At 55.1% G+C, this 24,571-nt stretch overlaps 1 protein-coding gene across 2 annotated transcripts in view; it reads right to left on the bottom strand.

The window, feature by feature from the left end:
- Positions 1–24,571, bottom strand: part of LOC102454332 (scavenger receptor class F member 2-like) — a 258,095-nt gene that overhangs the window by 194,935 nt on the left and 38,589 nt on the right. Inside the window, exon 2 of one of the 2 annotated variants that reach the window (XM_075914780.1) lies at positions 11,098–11,156. The exons of the other annotated variant lie outside the window; for it this stretch is intronic. Coding sequence (XP_075770895.1) covers positions 11,098–11,156 — 59 coding nt within the window. The remainder of the gene's footprint in view (positions 1–11,097; positions 11,157–24,571) is intronic. 2 annotated transcript variants of the gene reach the window in all.

Below are 24,571 nucleotides of genomic sequence, written 5' to 3'. Positions count from 1 at the left end.
TCAAATGTTAAAAAAGGGTCCAGGAGGACTCCCAAGCTGCGCACCTGTTCTTTCAGGGGGAGAGTGACCCCGTCTAGAACAGGTAACACACCACATTCCTGGACAGGTGGTTTCCTGATCCACAGGACCTTGGTCGTATCTGGATTCAGCTTCAGCCTATTCAACCTCATCCAGTTCATCACCGCCTCCAGACACTGGTCTAGATTGATTGCTGCCATACTTGGATCCAATGTCACAGGGAAATAGAGTTGGGTGTCATCTGCATATTGATGAGATCCTCTAGATCTCCTTACGACCACTCCCAGCGGTTTCATATATATTAAACAAACAGCATAGGGGACAAGATGGAACCTTGCGGGACCCTGTAGCAGAATCGCCACAGGGTCAAGCAGCAACCCCCAAACTCCACCTTCTGAAAGTGTCCTGACAGGTAGGACTGGAACCACTGCAAGACAGTGCCTCCAACACCCAGTTCCACTAGGTGCTCCAGAAGGATATCATGATCGGTGGTATCGAAAGCCACCAAGAGGTCCAAGAGAATCAACAGGGATGCACTCCCCCTGTCTGTCTCCCAGCATAGGTCGTCTACCAGGGCAACCAAGGCAGTTTCTGTTCCAAAACCAGGCCTGAAGCCAGGCTGAAATGGATCTAGATAAATGGATCTGTTTCTTCCAAGAAAGCTTGGAGTTGCAACGCCACTGCCCACTCAAGTACCTTGCCCAAGAAAGGAATATTAACGACTGGGCAATAGTTATTCACATCACATGGGTCCAGGGAAGGCTTTTTAAGGAACGGTTCCTGCCTCTTTCAACATGGCGGGAACCGACCCATATCTAAAAGACGCATTAATAATCCACTGGACCCAACCAGTCATCCCTTCTCGCTTCGATTTAATAAGCCACGAAGGGCAGGGGTCAAGCGAGCACGTGGTTGGTCGCACTCCTCCAAGCACCTTGTCCACATCCTTGGTCTGCAATAGCTGAAACTGTTCCAAAGAAAAATGACTGAGCAGTGCGCTCAACACATTCTGTGCCCCACTTACATAGCAGCCAGAGTCCAGATCAGACCGAATGCGAGCGATCTTATCTGTAAAGTGCTTCGTGAATAGATCACAGCAGGGAGACAAGAACTCCTCCATTTTATCACGAGGGCCAGGCTGTAAGAGACCCCGCACCACTTGAAACAATTCCGCCAGACGGCACTGTGCAGACGTGATGCAGGCGGAGAAGTACCTCTTCGCTGTCAGCACTGCCACAGAATAGGCTTGTGATTCGGCTCTAACCCACAGTGAATTGGACTTGGCTCAAGTTCTCCTCCAGTGGCATTCTAACCGTCACACAGCCCATTTCGCCGCCTGCAACTCCCCAGAAAACCAGGGAGAGAACTTGGTTTGACTAGCCCGAAAAGGGCGCTTAGGAGCAATCATGTCCACTGCCTGGGCTACCTCAAGTTCCATATATCGACCAGGGCATCAACAGGACTACGAGCTATAATGGCCGAAGAAGCCCTCAGAGATCTCAGGAAACCTTCTGGATCCATCATCCTCCGAGGGCAGACCATTTTAATCGCCACCCCCCCACCTTTGCAGAGGGGGAGATCGGAAAATAGTCTAAACTTGATCAGGTAGTGATTGGTCCATGACAAAGGGAGTGTAACCACATCCCTTATCCTGAAATCTCTATCACCCTTAGTCCAAAAGACTAGATCAAGCATACGACCTGCCACATGTGTGGGGGCAGTTATTTCTTGGGATAGTCCTAAGGTCATCATGGTGGCCGTAAATTCTCAAGCTGGACCAGACAGGACAGCCTCGGCATAAATATTAAAGTCCCCCAAAGCCAAAAGCCTTGGGGTCCTCTCAATGCCACATCTGAGACCACCTTGCCACCTCGAGCAGAGCATCTGTCGTGCAGCGAGGTGGGTGGTACACAAGCAGAACACCCAAACTTATCCCAGCCACCCAACAAAAGGTACAGACACTCAAATCTAGTGTTTTGTTGGACCAGGGCCCTGGCCAGTGACATGGTATCCCGATAGACAATCGCCACCCCCCTTCCCCGACCATCAAGTCAAGGCTGGAGACTCCACTCCCAGCCAGGTCTCTGGGGGTATGTCTACACTACAGCGCTAATTCGAACTAAGTTCGAATTAGTTAATTCGAACTAAGCTAATTCGAACTAACGCGTCTAGACCTAAAAACTAGTTCGAATTAGCATTTTGCTAATTCGAACTAGCGTGTCCACACTGATTGGACGCAGGGGCACATTTAATGGCAGCTGAAACCGGTTCTGGCAGGGCATCAGGTCAGTAGTTGCTTTGTGTGGCTGCTGTCTGAGGCTATCTGAGGCTCGTGCTTAAAGGGACCCCCCTGGACAGCCGGTTCTCAGCTTTTCCTGCTTGCTTGCCAACCTCGCCGAGGGACAGCAAAGCGTTTTTCTCTGTGCCCGTCTGTGTCGGTGCTTCCCTTCAGGGATGCCGCCGCAGGTGGCAACATGGAGCCAGAGCTCGCCCTGCACCTTCTGGTGCACTTTCTGGACTTGCTGCTGCAAGCCTGCCACCAATGGCTCGAGGCTGCCTGGCACCACCTGGTGCATGTCAGCCCCCTGCCTCTCCGCCTGGCCGCCCTGGGGGCTGTGGAGGAGATGCAGCGGCGCCTGGACGCTGGCGTGCCCCGCCGCATCTGGCGTCTGGACACCAGCAGCGACTGGTGGAACCACATCGTCCTGGAGCGCTTGGAAGACCGACAGTGGACCCAGAATTTCAGGATGAGGAGGGACACCTTCCTGGAGCTCTGCGAGTGGCTCGCCCCTGCCCTGCGCAGAAGGGACACTGCAGGCCGTGTGTGACCACCGGGGAAAGTTCACGGACATTAATGTGGGCCGGTCCGGCAAGGCACATGACGCACGGGTGTACCGCAACTCCTCCGTGTGCCAGAGGCTGCAGGACGGGACCTTCTTCCCCGACCGCCACATCAGGGTCGGGGACGTGGACATGCCCGTCTGCCTGGTGGGGGATGCCGCCTACCCACTGCAGCCGTGGCTGATGAAGCCCTACACGGGGCACCTCAATCCCTCCCACCAGGCCTTCAATGCCAGGCTCACCAGGGCCCGCATCGTGGTGGAGGGGGCCTTCGGGCGACTGAAAGCCCGCTTTCGATGCCTCCTCACCCGTCTGGACCTGGCCGAGCACAACATCCCTCCCGTGGTGGCGGCATGTTGTGTGCTCCACAATTTGTGTGAGAGAAAGGGGGAGGCTTTCCTGCCAGCCTGGATGGCTGAGGCTGACCGCATGGCTGGCCATTACGGTCAGCCCTGCACCGCCGCTGTCCGGGAAGCCCAGCGGGGGGCCGTCCGGATCCGGGAAGCCCTGCGGGAGAGCTTCCTGGTGGAGGAGGAGGAAGACTGAACTCTCCCTGCATGCCCCACTGGGGCCTTCTTCCACCCTCCCCCCCTTCCCCTTCCTAACCCCCCTTCCTAATGTCAAATAAAGACACCTGTTTTGGCAAACAACCTCACGTTTTATTCAACATAAATGGGGTGGGGGGACGGAGGAGTGAGGGTGGGAGAGGGGAGGGGGAAACCTGGGAGGAGGGAGCTGGAAGGGGAGGGAAGGGAGGAAGGGAATGGAAAGCTCAGGGGTGGGGGTCCGGCTGCCTCTCCCGTCTTGCAGCACTGCGGGTGCGGGGGCCTTGGGGGGGAATGGGTGTGGAGGTTGGGGCAGGAGGGACAGGGGCTGCGGAGGAAGCAGGAGCAGGGGGAGCAGGAGCAGGAGCAGGCGGGAACCGGTCGAGGAGGCTCTGGAGGTGGCCTCTGAGGGCACGGCACTGCTCCTCCAGCGCCTCCAAGCTCCGCTGGCGCAGCCGAAGGTCCTCCTGGACCCAGTGGTCCTGGGTGCGGAGCTGGTGATCCAGGAAGCGGAGGTGCCGCCGCTGGTACTCCTCCTGGTTCCTGGCTCTCCTGCTGGCCCGGGAGCGGGCAGCTGCTGCAGGCGGGCTGGTGCGCCCTGCAGGCCCAGGTGCTGCGGCTGTGGTAAAACAAGAGCAGCGGTCAATTATCCCTGGGGCCCAGGTGGGTGAAACCCAGCCCCCCTCTGCAAGGCCAGGGCCCCTGCATGACACCCAGCTGCTGCCCCATGGTGGGCAAGGCCCAGGCGCACGGTCCCTGGGTTCCCTCTCCCCCCAGCCCCCCGTACACATAAGGGGAGCATGATGGTACTCACATGTGGAGGCCTCCCCGGCCTCGGACGACACAGGCGAGCGGCTCAGTGGGGTGCCTCGGGGGTCCTGGGTCCTGGGCAGGCTGCCGCCAAGCTCCTTGCTCTCGGTGTCCTCCTCCTCCTCCTCGGTGTCAGGGAGTGGTCCCTCTGCCCCAGGGTCAATCACCTCCCGGGGGGCAGGGATGGCATGAGCCCCCAGGATGCGGTCCAGAGCCAGAAAGTGGGGGAAGGCCTCTGGGTCGGCCCCTGGCAGGCAGGCCCGGGAGTAGGACTGCCGCAGGTCCTTAATCTTGCAGCGGACCTGCTCCCTGCTGCAGTGGTGGCCTCTGGCGGCCAGGCTGGCAGCTATGCGGCCGTAGACTGCCGTGTTCCTGTGGCTAGTGCGGAGATCGTGGACATTGGAGGCTTCCCCCCAAATCTGGATGAGGTCCACAATCTCCGCACTAGACCAAGCGGGCGCCCGCCTCTTGCGTCCCTGGGCAGGCTCCTGGGAGCCTCCAGGCTGGTCCCGGGAAGAGGGGGAGGGCTGGGGGGCATCGGGTGGCTGGCTCATGGGGTGTCAGGTGCAGGGTCTGCTGGCAGGGTGCTGGCAGCCTTGCAACTGGCACAAACACTGTAGCCAGCCCGTGGCCCTTTAAGGGCTCCGGGGCCGGGAGGGGGGCAGTAGAGTTTGCCTGGTGTTGGCCAGAGTGGCCAGCAGGGCAAGCTGGGGAGGGCTAGCCTCCCACTAGTTCGAACTAAAGGGCTACACAGCCCTTAGTTCGAACTAGTAAGTTCGAACTAGGCTTAGTCCTCGTGGAATGAGGTTTACCTAGTTCGAACTAAGCGCTCCGCTAGTTCGAATTAAGTTCGAACTAGCAGAGCGCTAGTGTAGCGCCTATCAAAGTTAATTCGAACTAACATCCGTTAGTTCGAATTAACTTTGTAGTGTAGACATACCCTCTGATACTGGCCAGGTCAGACCCTTTATCCAGGATTAAATCATGGATGACAGCTGTCTTGTGGGATACTGACCTGGCATTCAGCAGCAGCACCATTAGGCCTGACAGCTGGCTGTTAAGATTCCCAAGACCACTGAGGATGGGAACAGCAAAGGAACAAGAAATAGCTTGTAACTGTCTAAACCTCGATCCCCTCAGCTGACCCATCCTGATCTTACCACATATCTCCCCCTGCCCATCACAACTCCCACTATGCCATCTGAACCCGCCCTGTTAACCACCCCACCCAGGCCACAACACAATTGGGGGAGGAGGGAAGTCTACAACACACACACACACACACACACACACACACACACACACACACACACACACACACCATCCTTGACGTTCAGTACGGGCAGGTAGGGGGAACCTTCTCTCACCAGGAGCCCTCCTCTGCCCTCCCTGCTTTCACCAGGCACTGAATAGGCCACCACACAAATAACAAATGTGCTGCTCTCACCACCACAAAATAATAAGCTATACCCGTCAGTGGGTGGGGCACCGCTGACTCTTGCAGGTGCCCAAAAGTCAGCATGACACGCCTTGACCTTGCGGTTGGCCGAGCAACAACCCGCTACGACTCAGCCCAGGGTCAGGGCACCAGGCGGAGGGGGAAGCACAAAGGGTTTATGAACACAGTTTAAGACACGGCCCTGGGTCAGGGCGATGAGCAATGGGGGAAAACAGTAGTTGAAGCTCCAGCCGAGTTCCAGCCAGGCAGGGGTCGGGTCTTCTCACTCCAGGAGAGCCAACAAGCACAGGGGGTTTTGCCCCACAGGGGGAACCTGCCACCCAATGGGAGGAGTGGGGGGGGGGGGACTACGCAGGCCCACCCACTCCACTGCATCACGGCCGAGGGCCCTGATACTGGCAGCCTGGCAACCACTAGGTTGGTGGAAATCCGGGCTGTTACACGCCAATGAGGTCAAGGGTCAGCAGGGGTCCTGGCCTCAACACGCTGCCTACCCGACGTCCATGTCCTCAGACGGCCCGAGGTCGGCTATCCCTGGGCCACACTCCGATCCCCCCTGCAGGCCTACCAGACTCCGGCACTGCTCCAGGGTGTCCTCAGGCGACAGAGGGGCTGACAGGGTGTCCATGGGCTCCGGCTCAGGCGGGGGTCCCGGAGGCCCAGTCCAGTTGTCGGTGCCCGGCGAGGGTCCCGGTGGGATCGGTGTGGGTTCAGGCGGCAGCCGGTGTCTCCGCCGCCCAGGCCAGATGAGGGTCTATCCACAACCCGAGTCTATGAGAGTAGCCCAGTCCTGGGACCCAACCTTAACCAAGGTGCTCAATTTAAGGGGAGACCGGGGTCAGGCATGAGACTCCCCAGCACAGACCTTCCCAAAATTACAGTCTGTATTAGTGCAGTCATGTTGCAAATGTCCCCGCTGACCGCAAGAAAAGCAGGGTCCCAATTCAGGCCGCCCCGGTTGGAGGGGCTCCCTGTGTGTGGAGTGGGGTCTGCTGCCTCGGTTTCTCTCAGGGCGTATGTCTGAGGGCCCTGTGCGTGGTCCTCCCCGCCCGTGGTTTTGGGCTCAGCCTCAAAGACTCCTCTCAGGGGGCTGGCTCTCCCCTCTGGGGCCCACCGTCACAGTTGATGGGGAGGTCCTGGTGCAAGGTCAGGGTTAGCTCTCAGCATCTCTGGACCCACAGGGGCTTCTGCCACCAGAAAGTCCTCCATCAGGGTGACCACCCGAGTTAGAGTTGTGGGCCGGTGGCGGAGTACCCAGGCTCTGCCTTGGGGAGGTAAGACGTGCATGAACTGTTCTAGGGCTATGTCCTCCACTACGTCCTGTACAGTCCGGTTCTCCAGATGTAGCCAGCGACAGGCCAGATCCTGGATTTCCTGGGCGATGGCCCGGGGCTGAGCCCCTGCTGGATAGGTAAGCGTCCTAAGGTGCCACCGAAAGGTCTCAGGGGTGATGTCTTGGGCGTCCAGAATAGCGGCCTTTACCTGCCCATAGTCTCTGGCCACCACAGGAGAGAGGCCCCGATAAGCCATCTGGGCGAGGCCACTTAAGTAGGGGGTGATTATGGCAGCCCACTGTCCCTGGGGCCATCCGGCCACCAAGGCCACCCTTTCAAAAGTTTCCAAAAATGCTTCGGGGTCGTCCTCTGGCCCTATCTTGGAGAGGTGGATCGGTGGTGCAGCAGATGGCGAGTCTCTAGCCCCTGCTGCTGAGTTGTCCCCAGGTAAGGGGACTAAAGTGGCCAGTCGCTGTTGTTGCTCCCGATGCTGGGCCGTCAATTGCTGGAGCAGCTGCTCCTGCTGCGTAGCAAGGCGTTGTAGCAACAGCTCTTGCTGCTGCTGACTCTCAACGAGGAACTTAACAAGTGGCTTCATGATCCCGGAGTCTGTAGTTCCCTAAACCCAAAAATCCCTAACTTCCAACAATTCCCTCATGTCAGGGGAGTGGGCGTTGCTCACATTCTCCACCACATGTAAAGAGTCTCTCGTCAGTGAATGGGGCACCGCTGACTCTCTAGGGTGTCCACAAGTCAGCGTGACACGCCTTGGCCTTCCGGTTGGCTGAGCGACAACCCCCTATGACCCAGCCTGGGGTCAGGACACCAGGTGGAGGGGGAAGCACAGAGGGTTTATGAACACAGTTTAAGACACGGCCCTAGGTCAGGGTGATGAGCAATGGGGGAAAGCAGTAGTTGAATCTCTGGCCAGGTTCCAGCCAGGCAGGGGTCGGGTCTCCTCGCTCTGGGGGGTTTGCCCCACAGGGGGAACCTGCCACCCAATGGGAGGGGTGGCGGGGGGGGGGGAGATGCAGGCCCACCTACTCTACTGCGTCCCGGCCCAGGGCCCTGATACTGGCAGCCTGGCAACCACTAGGTCAGTGGGAATCCGGGCTGTTACACGCTGACAAGGTCGAGGGTTGCCGGGGGTCCTGGCCGCAACATGCTGACCACCCGACGTCCATGTCCTCAGCCGGCCCGAGGTCGGCTATCCCTGGGCCACACTCCGATCCCCCCTGCAGGCCTACCAGACTCCGGCGCTTCTCCGGGGTGTCCTCAGGCGATGGAGGGGCTGGCAGGATGTCCATGGGCTCCGGCTCAGGCGGGGGTCCCGGAGGCCCAGTCCAGTTGTCGGTGCCCAGCGAGGGTCCCGGTGGGATCGGTGTGGGTTCAGGCGGCAGCCGGTGTCTCCGCTGCCCAGGCCAGGGCTCCGGGGTTGGCAGGGGTCCAGGCGGCCCAACCCAGTCATCCAGCCAAGGGCAGCACGGACGAGGCCTCTGCTGCGGGAGCTGAGACCAGGCGTCTGCTCGGCTTGGCTGCCTGGCTCTAACTGAGCCCGGGGCTCTTAGAGTCCTAGACCCGCCCTCTGACTTCCTGTGGGCGGGGCTAGGTGTGGTTGGACCTGCCCACCAAGGGGTCACAGAGGGTGCTTCCTCTTCCGGGTCAGCAGGCGGCCATGTTGTTGTCCCGGGCTCATTACACACACACACACACACACACAAAAACCATCACCCCAGTACAACACACACCCTCAGTCTGCCCCGAAGGGCTGCACCAAAGGACGGCCCCCACCAAAGGACGGCCCCCTTTGGCTCCCCGCTTTGGTACGACCCACTGGCAGTGGTCCGCCACCAGTGGTGGCCTCCTGGGTTTAAGCCCTCGCCTGGTAGTGGCTGCAGGCCACAACTGCAGCAAATGATCTTAGTCCTAAAGTTGCAGGCCTCTCATCCAGGCAATGGTGCAGCAGCAGGGAAAAGGGGCTCACTTAATTCTCTTGTAGGAACTGTAGCCTCTGAATTCCCTGCAGTTGTGTCAGCGTGAACAGTGTGTTAGTGTGAGGCTGTACACAGAACACACATATGCAGACCCCCAAATTCTAACCATTTGCTTCTTCCACTCACCACAAACATGGTCAGGCCAAACATCAGGCATTAGAACTCTAGCAATGTTCACTGAAGCTCTTCACGTTCCAGCCACACAGCCTTTCTTTCTCTCCACCCCCTATCTCTGTGCCCCCTCCTTCACTTCTTTTCCTTTCCCACCTCAGAGACGAGGCCTCTCTGTTAGCTACATCTTCTTTCTGGGGGGCTGTGAAGTATACTCTGAAACCCCTCAATTTGCTCTCATTGGGTACGTCTAGACTACAGGCTTTTCTCAACAGAAGTTTTGTCGACAGATACTGTCAACAAAGCTTCTGTCGACAAAGAGCGTCTAGACTACATCCAGTTCTGTCGACAAAGCAAGCCGCTTTGTCAACGTGAGAGTGTAGACGCAAAGGACAGTGTAGATGCAATAACGCCTTCTATCGACAGAACTGTCGACAAAAGGCGTTCTTCCTTGTAGAATGAGGTTTACAGCCATCGACAAAACTGCCGAGTTCTGTTGACGTTATGTCGACAGAACTCAGTGGCAGTGGAGACACAGGTATAGTTTTGTCGACAAAAGTCCACTTTTGTTGACAAAACCCTGTAGTCTAGACACACCCATTACATTCCAAACACGGTGGATCCAGAGTTGGAGGAGGTGCATGGGGGCAGAAAGGACTGTCTCCAAAGTACCCCTCAACCCCTGCATAGTGAGTAAGTGGCCAGCCTGAGTTTCATTCTCCTGCCAAGGCCCAAATGAAGAACCTAGTGTGTGACAAGGACCCTAAACGAGGAACACTTCAAAATGATTCATGCAGGAAAAACTGCTGTAGACTTCTTCCCCTGAGTGTACATGGCTCTCTTGGCTCAGCTTCACAAGGCTTCGCTATGGATGTAAACAGCTGTCAGCAGTAACAGCGAAGAGACCCCAAATCAGGGCAGGGACTAGGGAAAGCCAGACACTGCTTTTGGAACTGATGTCTGAACTCTGCTGTCTCCTGGAGGCATCTGGCATTGTAATGGGAAAGGACGTCAGCTGTGACTAGTTGTCTGTGGGGAGGCCCAGCACAGGGCAGACTGAACTCCAACCTGTCTGGTTGCAATGCCACTTGGCCAACAGGAGCCTGGGGATATACATGCTGCCCTGGGTGCTCTCACTGCACCGCAGACATCTGGGCTGTGTCTAGACTGGCAAGTTTTTCCGCAAAATCAGCTGCTTTTGCGGAAAAACTTGCCAGCTGTCTACACTGGCCGCTTGAATTTCCGCAAAAGCACTGACTTCCTACTGTAAGAAATCAGTGCTTCTTGCGCAAATACTGTGCTGCTCCTGCTCGGGCAAAAGCCCTCTTGCACAAATCATTTGCGCAAGAGGGCCAGTGTAAACAGCACAGTACTGTTTTGTGCAAAAAAGCTCCAATCGCGAAAATGGCGATTGGGGCTTTTTTGCGGAAAAGCGTGTCTAGATTGGCCACGGACGCTTTTCCGCAAAAAGTGCTTTTGTGGAAAAGCGTCCTGCCAATCTAGACGCTCTTTTCCGCAAATGCTTTTAATGGAAAACTTTTCTGTTAAAAGCATTTCCGGAAAATCATGCCAGTCTAGACGTAGCCCTGCAGTTTTGCTGCTGGTCCCAACCTTGCCCCAGGGCTAGCGCTGACCATGGAAGGAAAGGCAGGACCTCCCAAAGGAACCACCTGGACACAGCGTTCTGAGCAAGGCAGGCTCTGGGGGAGCTGCACTCAGATATAATAGTTCTGGGAAAGGTCTTCGGGGATGGGAGGAGACGTGGCTCTGAGGAACAAGAACGAATCAGTGTCTAAAGATAAACAAATGGTCTGATAGCACTTTATAAACTAACAAAACAAGATGGTATCATGAGCTTTTGTAGGCACAGCCCACTTCTTCAGATGACTGGAGTGTGCCCATGAAAGCTCATGATCCTTTCTACATGTTTTGTTAGTCTATAAAGTGCTACCAGAACATTTGTTGTTTTTTAAGTTTTTCCTGTACAGACTAACTCGGCTACCTGGCTACCCCCTGAAGCTGTCTAAAGGTTTGCTGGTGCTTACCTATCAAACACTCGACTCCTTGTTGCCTCCATCCTGGGCAGCACACAGACCAAGAGAAGCTGCACAAAGAAAAACACACAAGTCTGTTTACAATTCTCATGTGCCTCGGTCCCTCTGCCAAAGGCTTCCTCTTCTTCTGGAAAGAACTCCCTCTCCTGTATGTGGGTTCCACAGCTCTGAGCCACTCCACCTCAACTGCTTGGAATGAGCCAGAAAGTCCCAGGGCTCCACTTTAAAACCCAGCAGGCAGGCCTGTTTGAGAGGAAGACAAATGTCTCAAGCGTCACTGGCTGCGAGTCCTGACCATCACAGGGGCTGGTGCATTCCCTCCTGGGCTGTTCCGTTACCCTCCCCTCCCCCCTCCCCCACCTCAGAGAGTATTTTGGGGCAATTCTCCTCCTCCAGGGCTGTCCAATGCAGGGTGCCGATGGCTACAATACAAACCAAACAAAAGAACACAGCCGCAGGGAGTCTCAGAGCGTGAGTCAACAGACTTTGGCTTGTCTTATGGGCTAAAAAGAGCAGCCTGTGCACATTCCTGCTTGAGCTAGGGTCTAGGCTCCAAGACCAGGCCCGTATGCAGGGGGGAGGTGTGTACGAAGGGTGCAAATGCACCCCCCATGGTCCCCCAAGTCAGTGTGAGGGGGCTCCATGGCTGCCTTCCTGGTGGTCCGCGTCTCCAGCTCAGCTCCCCTCCTTCCCCCCGCAGCAGGGAGCCCACGCTGGCGCTGCAGCCTCACCTGCCCTCCCTCCCTGTGTACTTGGAGTGCCAGTGCTGGCTTCCCACTGCAGGGCGGGGGGGGGGGGGAAGCCCTGAGCCTCGCTGCAATCCAGCTCACAGGGAAGGAGCGCTCAACCTCACCCTCTCCTGGCTGGGGCCCATGGGCACGCTGTTGTTCCCCCATCTGGGGGAGGGGGAAGGGAGGGGAAGGGGGAGCACTTCTTCCCTGCAAGCTGGATCACACACCAGGGCTTGGGGATACCCCTCTTCTTCCCCCCCCCCACGCCATGGGAAGCCAGTGCTGGCACTTCAGCAGAATCCAGACAATGGGAGCAGCAGGAGGCAGTGCTTGGGACCGGCGTGGGGCGCAAAGGCAAGTAAGTACCCCCACCCCTCATGACCAGACCCTCGCACCCACAGCCCCCTCATGCACCACCACCCAACCAAAACCCCACACCCCCAGCCTGTTCCTGCACCCTCCCACCTGGCCAGACACCCTACCCCAGGGGGTGGGCAAAAATTTTTGACTGGAGGCCACTTCAGAAATTTTTGAAGTGGCCCCGGGCCACCTGGAAGGGGCAGGGTCTCAGGCAGAAGGGGCAGAGCCATGACACTTCTGTGCTTCCCCACCCACAGACCCTGATTGGTCTGGGGGTGGGGGGAGCTGCAAAGTCTTTGCCTGCCCCCAAAGAGAACTCCCAGCTATTTTGAACAGCTGGCGGTTCCCTCTAGGTACCCATGCCCCTGGCAGTGGGAGGAGACTTCTCATGCACCTTCCTGCTGTCCCCAGGTCAATCAGGGCCTGGGGAGGGGGAGCACGTGAAGTCTCTCGCTCCCTGCCCCAGCCCTGTAAGGGAGCTCTGTGCTTAGAGTCAACTGCCAGCTGAGCAACAGCTGGTGGCTGACTTTAAGTGCGGAGCCCCTTGCAGAGCCGGAGGAGACTTCACACACTCCCCCGCCCCCAAGCCCTGATTGACCTGGGGCAGGGGGAACATGCGAAGTCTCCTCTCACCCTGCCCCCGTCCTGCAAGGAGCATGCGGTACTCAGAAGTGCCACGCCCCTCACAGAGCAGGAGGAGACTTTGCACGCTCACCCCCACCCCCAGGCCAATCAAGATAGTCAACTAGTTGTTCACATCCCTACACTGAATCCCCCCATTTTTGTCCCAACCCCAGAGCCTAGGAGGCTCCACAAAATCCACTAACCCTGGAACCCCAGAAGAGGAAATCTGGCCTATGGGAAGCCCTGTCCCTCCCTGTCTCCCAGTGGGGCTGGAGCACCAGAGGATTGAAGTGTCTCAGTTGGGGGCGATGTCAGTGAGGGTTGGGGGTTTTGAAGGTTTTTTTCTCACTTGAGTGGTCCCCAACTGATTTTTTCTGTGGATCAGAAAAAAGGTTCCTCACCCCTGTCATAAATAAAGAAAATATAGGAACCTTTTGTGTTGGACATAAATAAATATTTTACTTTATTGAAAATGAAGTTTGATAAACTAACATGAGAAAGATAAAGCACTTAGTCTGTTTAATAATTTAAATTAATATTTCCTTTCCTACTGGTTAAACTAAATGGGTTTCCCCAGCTGCAGCACTAGCCAAATGGCTCAGGTGTAATTACATAATTAACGGAGAGTTTCCATTAGCACAGGCCTGGGCAAAATATGGCCCATGGGCTGGATCCAGCCTGCGGAGGCAGCAGGGGGGCAAGAGCCACATGTGGGCCACAGCTGGTGTTGAGGGAGGCATCACGTGGTCAGCTCCCGGGTCTCTGCTGGTCACGTGGGCCAGAGTGGCGTGTGCTCCACTCCCACCCCAGCCCGGCGCCCCCCTAGTGTGGCGCCCGGCAAGTGCCCCCTCCTGTCCTCCTTCGCTATGCCTCTGCCGTGCTCCTCAGTCCCCTGCCCCCGCCAGATGCGGCAGGGGAAAATTGTCCCCGCTGGGGTTCCGTCCAAGGGAAACAGGAAATACCAGACATTTCACATGTCCGGTATTTCCTGGTTTTTTTTTCCAGACGGAGCCCGCAAATACCGGATTGTCCAGGTAAATGCCAGACACTTGTCAACCCCTAATGCTGCCCCAGAGGGGCGTTTTCTTCTTTCACTCATGACTGCTGTTCTGTGCCAGCTATAGTGGCTCTCAACACTCAATTGAAGGGGACAAATAAGCAGGCTGGTAGCAAGGCCTGAGTGAGGGAAGATATCAGCGTCTTAAGGGCCTAACTGGCTCCTACTACTTCAGTTGACTGCCTGTTCTCCTCAAGTGGGTTCAGGGAAGCAGCAGGAAACAGGAAGCTCCCTGAGAAGCTGGTGCCAATCAGTCCAGGTTCCTGGGGGTGCTAGAGAGGTACATAAGAGGCTCTTCTTCCTCTCTCTCCCTGCAGCTCCTGCTGCTTTCTGTTATTCCCTCTCACCTTTTCTCCTGCCCGCCTGTTATGTCTCTTGTGCCCTCCCTCCTCCAGCACAGCACTCCACCACCTCTGTGCATCTAGAGCAGAGAGAATACAGATGCACCAGCAGCAGACACAATTTTCTACACTCTGGGTCCTAGTGGCGCCCCCCCACAGTCTGGCACCTGAGGTGGCCGCCTCAGTTCACCTCATGGTAGGGCCAGCCCTGAGGGAATCCCCAGCTTGCCCCGCAGCCCTGTGTGTCGTGCAGAAACGTGACTGCAGGCTCTGTTTCTGTTTTAAAACTGGAGGGGAAGGGGGAAGTTTTAGGAGCCACCATGTAGTAAAATATAGTAAAGACTATGTGTGCTTCTTCCCCCTTCCATTACTTAAGCTTGAAACAGCACATATCATTTAGCTAATTGCGCATGTTTTAGAAGCTGCAGTAAAAAGGGGAACTAGCTGTTTAGACCCATTTCTCAAGGACTGGATTACACGTATTACTTGAGTTAGGGAAATTTGCTAATTGCTATTGCTTAAGTAAGCTATACTGGTGGTTGTTACTGAGTGGAATAAAGTTGAAGTATGCTAACCAATAACGCTGCAACACGAAGCTAAGGTAACAAATCAAGACATGCCAAGTTAGATAAGAAAGTTAAAGAAAGTATAAAAAAGGATGCTTAGCCTACGCCCGAGGTCGGCTTTGCTTTGAGCACTGAGCTTCTTAGCCAAACCTTGGTTGCAACCAATAAAATTGAGTTGGACCCAGCCTAAAAGTGTGACTCTCTTCTGTGGGCAAATTGACTTAGCCTCCAGGGGACGAACCTTGCAATTTATGCAACAACCACGCCCCCAGCACAATCCCACTGGCCAGTTTGTTGGAGTAACAAGCAGCCAAGAAGAACCACGCCCCCCTCTCCTTGGCTCAGTTATTCATGAAGCACATGGCCAGGCAAACAGGCTAGTTTGGCAGCTGGCAGGTAAGTCTCTTGGCCACAGCCTGCTTCTGGCACCCCAGCCCTTTCCTGCCCCCCCACTCAACATACCCAACCCCTCTGTCCCCCTCTTACACCCATACCCCCTCCCAGATCTGGCACCCCAATCTCCCGTCCCAGATCACAATCCCCTCCTACCCTAGGTCACATCCCAAACCCCTGCACTCCAGTCCCCTGCCCTAGGTCACAACTGCCTCCTTCACCCAAACTCCCTCCCAGACTCCAGTCTCCCTCCTGCACCCCAATCCTTTACCCAAGGTCCCTTCTGCAGCCAACCTCTGTCAATATCATGGAAGAGTGCGGCCCTCGACCACTTTCCAAAATCTTGGAGTGGCCCCGTCAAAAATTATTGCCCACCCCTGATCTAGCAGCACCTTAAAGACTATTCGTTGTTTTTTCCAGTTACAGACTAACTCAGCTACCCCTCTGAAGCTTTTTAACTGATGAGATTGCCAAGCCCTTGTGGTCTGCAGTGCTAGCCAGGTGGGTGAGAAACCTTGCTGGGAAGACCAAATGAAAAAATGCTTCCGCTTGGAGAGGTCTGTAGCTCTGGTAGAGAGCTTCCTGCTATATAGCAGCACCTTGCAGACTTTCTCTGAGCAGGCCCTCTCCTTAGGATTTAACCCTGGAGCTTCTGAGCTGTTAAGTGGAGGGTGTTGACATTTGGGTGGAGCATTTACATAAGAACGGCCGTACTGGGTCAGACCAAAGGTTCATCTAGCCCAGTAGCCCTGCCCTGTGCCCTTTCCCCCCTCCCCCACAAGGGGCTGCTGGGGGCAAGGGTGGCCCTGCCCCCCTTCAGAAAGGGGGCTGGTGCCGATCCCCGCTGCTGGGGAGCCCAGTCTCGGGGGGCACTGGCAGCTGGGAGCCAGCAGCTCCTCAGAAGGAGGTTTTGGGTGGCTGGGGATATGGAAACGGGGCAGGTTGTAGCTAATGGTCTCTGCCCGGCTGACGTGGTTCTGACCCGCAGACAGGCAGGCACCTGGCAGGGCAGGCTCTGTGTGCGCCTCCACATCCGTGCACTGCTGCCCTGGGTTGGGAGGGGGACTGCCTCACCGAAAGGGTCACCTGAATCGCCCCCTGTGCCACGCTCGGACTGGCCGAGCCTCTAACTTTAGTCACACGTTTCTGGTCCCTGCATGGAGTGCCAGCTCGGAGCTCAATGCCTTTGGCTTCTCCTCCCTCGGGGCACCGCTTTCTGGAGAATTAACCCCATGGTGGGCTAGGCTTCTTGGGATGCTGCAGCTCCCTTCCCCCGCCCCAAGCCCACCAGCAGCCCTGCACCGCTGGCCCCAGCTCCAGGGCGGGCATTTCTGGGGCAATTCCATACAACAGGTGTCCCCCCTTCTGCGAGGTTCGGAGGGGGAACACACAGCTCAAGTGTAACCTAAAACCCAGTGGCAAGGAGCGCTCCATCTGCTTTGGATTTAAACTCTTGCAAACAAACCCTCCTAGACAAGAGGACTTTCCAGTTCTGTGGAATTTCTGCACAAGGTCCCCCCACCCCCTCCCTAGGAAGCGTCTGGTCTGTTTTTCTTGCAAGACAAAGTCATTCTTGTGTGGTACTGTGGGACAGTGGGGTCTGACAGCACCGTGCTGGGGGGGGCTAGTCAGGGGCTGGGGGAGTAGCATGAGGAGCTGGGGTCTACGATACCTAACAGACGGTGGAAAGGAGACAGTGGGAGCAATTGTGTGTGTGTTTGTAAATGGGGCCTGGTGAGGAACACACCCTGGCCTGACCTCTGTACGTGGTGATTGAATGCCTCTCATGCTGCCCCTTCCCAGGCCCAGCACCAAAGTTAGATCACCCCTGGGCAGTTTGTGGGCTGCAGCAGTATAGAATCACAAAGAGTTTAATTTTGGTTCCAAATGTCCTGACTCTCCTAGTCACCAGATGAGCTGCTGTTTCACCTTCCACAGCCTCTGCCTTGTTCTGTGCCTCATCCCCCCTTCTGTTCTGCAATGTGATTTGTCCTTTTCATATGTGTTCATTTTTTTAATTGTATCCTTTGGTATATATGGTTGTGACTATTTTCTTCCACTATTTGATCTGAGGAAGTGGGTCTGGCCCACAAAAGCTCATCATCTAATAAACCATCTTGTTAGTCTTTAAAGTGCTACATAGTCCTGTATTTTGTTTTTGCCAGTCTCAGACTCCACTAGCAGGGCTCAGGAACTCCAGGGAGTTGCTAGTGTCCCTGCCTCACACTCCAAACAGCTGCCCAGAGGCCACCACTTCCTCCCATTTGAGTGTATGCCTGACACTGCAGATTTGTTTTCACAAGCTCAACTGCTCCACAGCACTGGATTTGGAGCAACATCTCGTTTTCAGCATGGCTGGAGTGGGAGGAGGGAAGGGGGGTCAGAAGAACTGCCAACAAACCCAACATTCAAAGCAGCTAGTTGGTCTGTGGAGCTGAAGCCGAGACCTGCTCTCTGCGGGAGGCAAGAGCCCCTCTCTTTTCGAGCCCCTTGCCTGTGCTAAGGGTGGGCTCCTACTTGAGGACAGTGCATATATTCACCTTTTGTATCACAACTTGTGAGGTCAAGCGAGTCCACAGGCTGCAGGAACAACACACACCTTTCATGGGCTCTGGAGGGGCTTGGATAATGAGCTCATTGAGCAAAACTTGTGAGCTCTAGTGCCCTCTCCTCAAATTACAGGCTGCCTTTTCTAATGAGACAGTTTATGAACCTGAACGGGCTTCAGAATCCCAGCCATGTGCTCACTTAGGAGCTGGCATTCTTGCTGCGGGGGGGAATGGCAGGTTTCCCCTCTGAACATTTGCTGTTCAGAGGGGAAACCTGCCATTTTCTACAAAATCTACCAACTAGCCCCCACCTTCATTTGAAAAATTCAGTGAGAGCCAGCAGAGAGACCACATCCAGGCTGCCTCCCACCCCATTGTGTTTTCCAGATGCACTCAAAAAGGAGGAACTTGACTGGAGCTTGGTTCTAGGTGCAGCAATAGAATCATAGAACTGGAAGAGACCTGAAGAGGTCATCAAGTCCAGTCTCCTGCACTTATGGCAGGACCCAGCAACATCTAGATCAGCGGTTCCCAACCGCCAGTCCGTGGACCAGTGGCGGGTCACAAACTCCTGCCTGCTGGGCTGTGGCACGTTGCCAGGCCATGCCCCCAGCTGTTAATGAGCCCCGCCCACTGGTGTTCTCCATGAGGTGTGCGCACAAAAAAGTCTCCTCCTGCCCACTTCCCTACCAGCAGCACGATGGGCAGACAGGCGTGCTGCAGCTGGAGCCAGGGCCGCAGTGAGACTGTCCCTACTGGGACAGCCTCACTATGGCCCCGGTTCCAGATACGGTGGAATGCAACACAGCCTGGCTGGCGGAGCCACGTGGAGGGTGGCTGCTCCAGCAGCCAGGGCACCTTGCAGACTTTCTCTGAGCAGGCCCTCTCCTTAGGATTTAACCCTGGAGCTTCTGAGCTGTTAAGTGGAGGGTGTTGACATTTGGGCGGAGCATTTACATAAGAACGGCCGTACTGGGTCAGACCAAAGGTTCATCTAGCCCAGTATCCTGTCTGCCAACAGTGGCCAGCACCAGGTGCCCCAGAGGGAGGGAACAGAAACAGGTAATCATCAAGTGATCCCTCCCCTGTCACCCATTTCCAGCCCCTGACAGACAGAGGCCAGGGACACCATTCCTACCCATCCTGGCTAATAGACATTTATGGACCTAACCTCGATGAATCCATCTAGTTCTTTTTTGAACCCTGTTCAAGTCCTGGTCTTCACAACATCCTCCGGCAAGGAGTTCCGCAGGTTGAGTGTGCGCTGCGTTAAGAAAAACTTCCTTTTGTTTGTTTCAAACCTGCTACCTATTAATTTCATTCGGTGACCCCTAGTTTGACCATGGTCCTGGGAGATCAGGTCCAGGAGGTGAGGGAGCAGCATTGGGGTCACTACTGAAAAACCTAGCAGTGTGTTAAACCAGTGCTGGTGAGGCTACGCTGGGGCTATGAGAATGGCCTGCATTTTGTCCTGCTTGATCTTCACCAGGACCTTGTGCACAAGAGGAATGGGAGGAAAGGTGCAGAACAGGTGCTGTGTCTAAGGGACCAGGAAAGCATTCATGAGTGAGACCAGGCTGCAGCCTTATAGGAGCAAAATTGATGACGTTTCCTGTTCTGTTTGGTTACAAATGTATGTGGGGAATCCCCGATTGCTGGAAAGTTACCCTCACTGCATTAGGGTGGAGGGACCATGTGATGGGGTGAGGTGTCAGAAGACCCCTCGGGGGTGCCTCCTGAGGTCCTGACACGGCCACTGCCACTCGCGTTCCCGCTCTCGGGGACTCCTCACCACCCGGTCCTGCTGGGACAGCTCCATTGGTCTCCCCCAGCCAAGGCCCCAAGCTGAGATCCCTGCCCCTACGAAAAGCAGCACAGACACTGAACCTCTTCTGGTCCAAGGGCCCAGCTTCCTGGGATACCATTTCCCAACTGCTCGAGAACGAGTGAGTCCCTTATTTCTTGCACTGTTCATGTCTCTGGCCTCAGCCAGCGGGTTGCCCAGTCTAGTAGCTTTTGGGCAAACGCCCGGGGCCTCACTGCTGCTGTCCATCGAGCTGTCCGAAACTTTTGCCGGTACTTTTCCGTGGACAGACCCACCCGGTCCAAAATGGCCACTCTCACTGCCTCATAGTTACGGGCTTGATCATCCCCCAAGGCCACATAGGCCACCTGAGCCTCTCCTGCCAGGTAGGGAGCCAGACGCAGGGCCCAGGTAGCCCTCTCCCATCCAGAGCCCATGGCTACCCACTCAAACGTCCCCAAAAAAGCATCCAGGTCATCTGTGTCATATGACATGCTGGCAGGCCTCAGAGAGCTGGGATGGAAGTTTCCATCCCAGCTGTACACAGCCTGGTAACCTTGTACCCTGCAAGCGCAAACACCTAGGCTATGTCTACACTCGAGGCTTCTTGCGCAAGTACGTCCGTTCTTGCGCAAGAATCTGCAGAGCGTCCACACTGCCCGCCTGCTTTTGCGCAAGTAAATGTACAGTACAGCGTGGTAAGAGAGGGCTTCTTGCACAAAACGCTAATTCGAACTAATTTTTTAGTCTCGATCCGTTAGTTCGAATTAGCTTAGTTCGAATTAACTAATTCGAACTAAGTTAGTTCGAATTAACGTTGTAGTGTAGACATACCCTTGGAGAATAGTCAGGTTGACCATGACCTCGAGGGATGGGAAATTTGAGCAATATGAAGTCTGAGCCATGAGAGAGAGATAGCAAACATGACAATAGCTGTTCGCTTGTACCACTTTGCAGCTTTCTCTGTGAAGAAATGAAAAGAACTTTTAAAAAAACCTTTCACAAGTATGGAGTGGAATCACATAATTCTTTTTTAAAAATATATCTATATACGATCCCTGAAGAAACATGGATAAAACCATCCTGGTGTAACTTGTGCGTGAGAACAGAGGTTAGCTGAGTTTTTGAGCAAGTGAGTGGTGAAAGTGACAGTGGACTACTGTCCTGCAACCTGTTGTCATGGAACTATAAATAGTTCCACTTCTCTGAACTGAGAGTCTTTCAGAAATGTTCCAAACAAATATATCAGAGGAGCTGAGCAACAATGAGGAGTCTGAAAATTTCTGTCCCTTTACACTTCAAGTTCTCGACCTGCTGATTCTTTCAAAACCAGGCCTAGAAACCATGGTAGATAATCATGTCTTTCAAAGTGAATCATGCTAAACTGAATTAAGGCCACTTTAATTCTGAATGAGCGCATCCACACAGGAGCTTCATTGCTTCAACTAATTCGCTTTCAAATTTAATTCGTTTTCCAAGTGTCCCCAAGTAGGCAAGACAGGGAGCCTCCTAGAACTCCAGGGAGCACAAGAGGGAGGATGTTACACTTATAAGAAGCACACGGAATCTTTTTAGAGGAACAGACAATGCTCCATGTTTATTGAGAACATAGAAATCAGTATATGCACACACACACACACACACACACACACACACACACAGTCCCACTGTAAAGCGAAGTTACTCACCTTCGGTGCAGTAACTGTCGTTCTTCGAGGTGGTGTCCCCGCGGGTGCTCCACTATGGGGGTGCTGGGCTTGCCCCGGCGCCACAGACGGAAGCTTGTGACGAGCAGTGTTCGGCCGGACCGCGCATATGCCGTGGGCTCGTGGCTTTCGCGCTCTTTTCTGTCTCGCACGGTCTGGCCCCCCGCCAGTTCCTTGAGACCGCCTCGGAGTCTGTAAGAGACAAAAGCAGAGAGAGAGGACTCCAAAGCGGGGAGGAGGGCGGGTAGTGGAGCACCCGCGGGGACACCACCTCGAAGAACGACAATTACTGCACCGAAGGTGAGTAACTTCGCTTTCTTCTTCGGGGATGTCCCCGCGGGTGCTCCACTATGGGTGACTGCATAGCAGTAGTCGCCAGAACGGAAGGAGGGCAAGGAGTCCCCATTTATCTGCTGCAGACAGCACCGCAGTCGCCACTGCCCCATCTGAACGAGTGCCTAGAGAAATAGAATAGTGTTTGGCGAAGATCTCATGTGAGGACCAGGTCGCCATCCTGCAGATGTCCTTCAGAGATACCCCTCTATGAAACGCTATAGATGTGGCCATGGCTCTAGTGGAGTGGGCGCGTGGTTGGGATGGAAGGGATAAGCCTTTCGCTGCGTGCGATTGCGTTATGCATGAGGTTACGAGATTGGAAATCCTCTGGGAAGACAGGCGTTGACCCTTTGACCTCTGTGCCAAGGAGACGAATAAGTGGTCCGTACGCCTGAAAGGTCTAGTGCAAACTATGTAGAATGCTAAGGCCCTGCGGGTGTCCAAGGAGCGTAGGGCCGCTTCCCGTGGTGAGGCGTGGGGCTTTGGGAAAAAGGTTGGCAGGATCACTGGTTCGTTGACATGGAAATGTGAGACGATTTTGGGTATGAATCTTGGGTGTACTCTCAAGACTACTCCATCCTTATGGAAAATTGTAGATGGTGGCGTGGCCATCATGGCAGAAAGCTCGCTCACTCTGCGTGCCGATGTTATGGCAAGCAGGAAAACGGTTTTCAGTGAGGAAATGCAAGGATACAGTCGCCAGAGGCTCGAATGGTGGCCTCATTAGGGCGTTGAGGACTCCATCCAGGCTCCACACCGGTGGGACTGGGCCATGTTGGTAAGGCCCTTGAGAAATCTCTTAGTAGTAGGATGGGCGAAGACAGAAACACCATCTATCGGTGATGTGAATGCTGAAATTGCTGCGAGGTGCACCCTGATGGAGACTAACACGAGGCCTTTGTTCTTTAGGTGCAATGCGTAGTACAGTACGGAGGGGATCGACGGACGTGTCGGATCATGGTGGTTCGAGGTACACCAGGAGGAGAATCTGCGCCACTTGTGAAGGTAAGTTTTTCTCGTGGTTTGTCGTCTACTGTGTACTAGGACATGCTGGACTGGGACGGAGCAGAGGGATTCGAATGGAGTCAGCCAGTTAGGAACCATGCTGTTAGGTTCAGCATTTGTATCTGGTGGTGTTTCAGGCATCCTCGGTCTTGTGTGAGGAGATTGTGGAGAGGCGGAAGGCAGATCGGTGTCCGCGCGGAGAGACAGTGGAGGAAGGGAAACCAGTGCTGGCGAGGCCAGCCCGGGGCTATGAGGATCAGCGTTGCCCTGTCCGCCTTCAGCTTCTGAAGGACTTTGGGGATCAGAGGTATGGGGGGGAATGCATAGAGGAGGGGTCCACGCCAAGTTGTAAGGAAGGCGTCCCCCAGGGATGCGCGGCCTAGGCCCGCCCTGGTGCGGTACTTGCGACATTTTGTATTGGCGGGAGTTGCAAAGAGGTCCACTCGGGGAGTACCCCAACATTGGAAGATCTTGCGTAGGACGTCATCGTGCATTTCCCATTCGTGCTTCACATGGAAATGTCTGCTCAGGAAATTTGCCGTCACGTTTGTGGTGCCAGGTAAGTAGGATGCCGTAGGTGTAACTCTGGCGAATGCACCAGTTCCAAAAGCGGATGGCTTCCGTGCACAGGGAACGGGAGCGAGCGCTGCCTTGGCGATTCACGTAATACATGGCTGTGATGTTGTCTGTGAGTATCCTCACTGTGGTGTTTCGAATGTAGATGAGGAAGGATTTGCATGTGTTGAAAATGGCGCGTAGCTCTAGAAGGTTTATGTGTAGCCTTGCTTCTTGTGGGGACCATTGGCCTTGGACTGAGAGGGAGCCCATGTGAGCCCCCACAGCCTAGTAGGGAGGCATCCGTTGTGATTTGGCGGAGTGGCTCCTGCTGATGGAAAGGTATACCTGACAGTAGGTTTGTGTGGCTGGTCCACCATAGGAGTGATTGGAGAATGCCAGGTGGCGGCGTTACCGGCCTGTGGAGATCGTATCTGGTGTGGTCGTATACAAGAGTCAGCCAGTACTGAAGGGTGCACAGATGTAGTCTGGCGTATTTCACCACGTATGTTGTGGCTACCATATGACCCATCAGTCTGAGGCATGTGATGAGTGGAATGGTAGGGCTGACGGTGATGGTGTGAATGAGGTCTTGGATGGCTTGAAACCTCTGTAAGGGTAGGAACGCTCTGCTGGCAAGTGAGTCCAGGCGGGCCCCAATTAACTCGATATTCTGAGTCGGGCGCAAAACGGACTTTTGCTCGTTGAGGAGGAGTCCGAGCGATTGAAAGACTTGCCTCGTGGGGTGAGCCATCTGGGAGACCTCGTGTGCAGAAGGGCCCTTGAGTAGGCAATCGTCCAGGTAAGGGAAGATGAGTACCCCTTGGCGTCGGAGAAAGGCCGTGACCATGGATAGAACCTTTGAAAACACCCTGGGGGCTGACGATAGCCCGAAGGGGAGGACCTTGTATTGGAAGTGGTCCTTTGCTACGACGAAGCGCAAGAACCTCCTGTGAGCTGGATGGATAGGGACGTGAAAATAGGCGTCCTGGAGGTCGAGGGTGGCAAACCAGTCCTGTGGATCTAACGCAGGGATTATGGCAGCTAAAGTCGTCATTTTGAATCATTGTTTCTTGAGATATTTGTTCAAATGGTGGAGATCTAGGATGGGGCACCAACCTCCGGACCTCTTCTGGGTGAGGCAATAATGTGAGTAAAAGCCCCTGTTCCTGAAATCCTTTGGGACTGGCTCTATGGCACCTAGAGAGAGAAGGCAGTCGACTTCTAGTCGGAGGAGGGTCTCGTGAGAGGGGTCCCTGAAGAGGGACGGGGTGGGAGGAGTGGCTATGAAAGGGATAGGGTAGCCAGATTGAACAATCTCGAGGACCCATCTGTCTGTGGTGATTTTTGCCCATTGATGTAGAAAGGGCCTCAGCCGGTGGTGAAAGAGCTGGGTCGTACGATTCGTGATGCTGCCTGTGACTGTCTGCTCGCCCCC

This window comes from Pelodiscus sinensis, unplaced genomic scaffold (assembly GCF_049634645.1).
Source record: "Pelodiscus sinensis isolate JC-2024 unplaced genomic scaffold, ASM4963464v1 ctg43, whole genome shotgun sequence".
Taxonomy (NCBI): domain Eukaryota; kingdom Metazoa; phylum Chordata; order Testudines; family Trionychidae; genus Pelodiscus; species Pelodiscus sinensis.
This window is presented reverse-complemented; position numbering and strand designations above follow the sequence as displayed.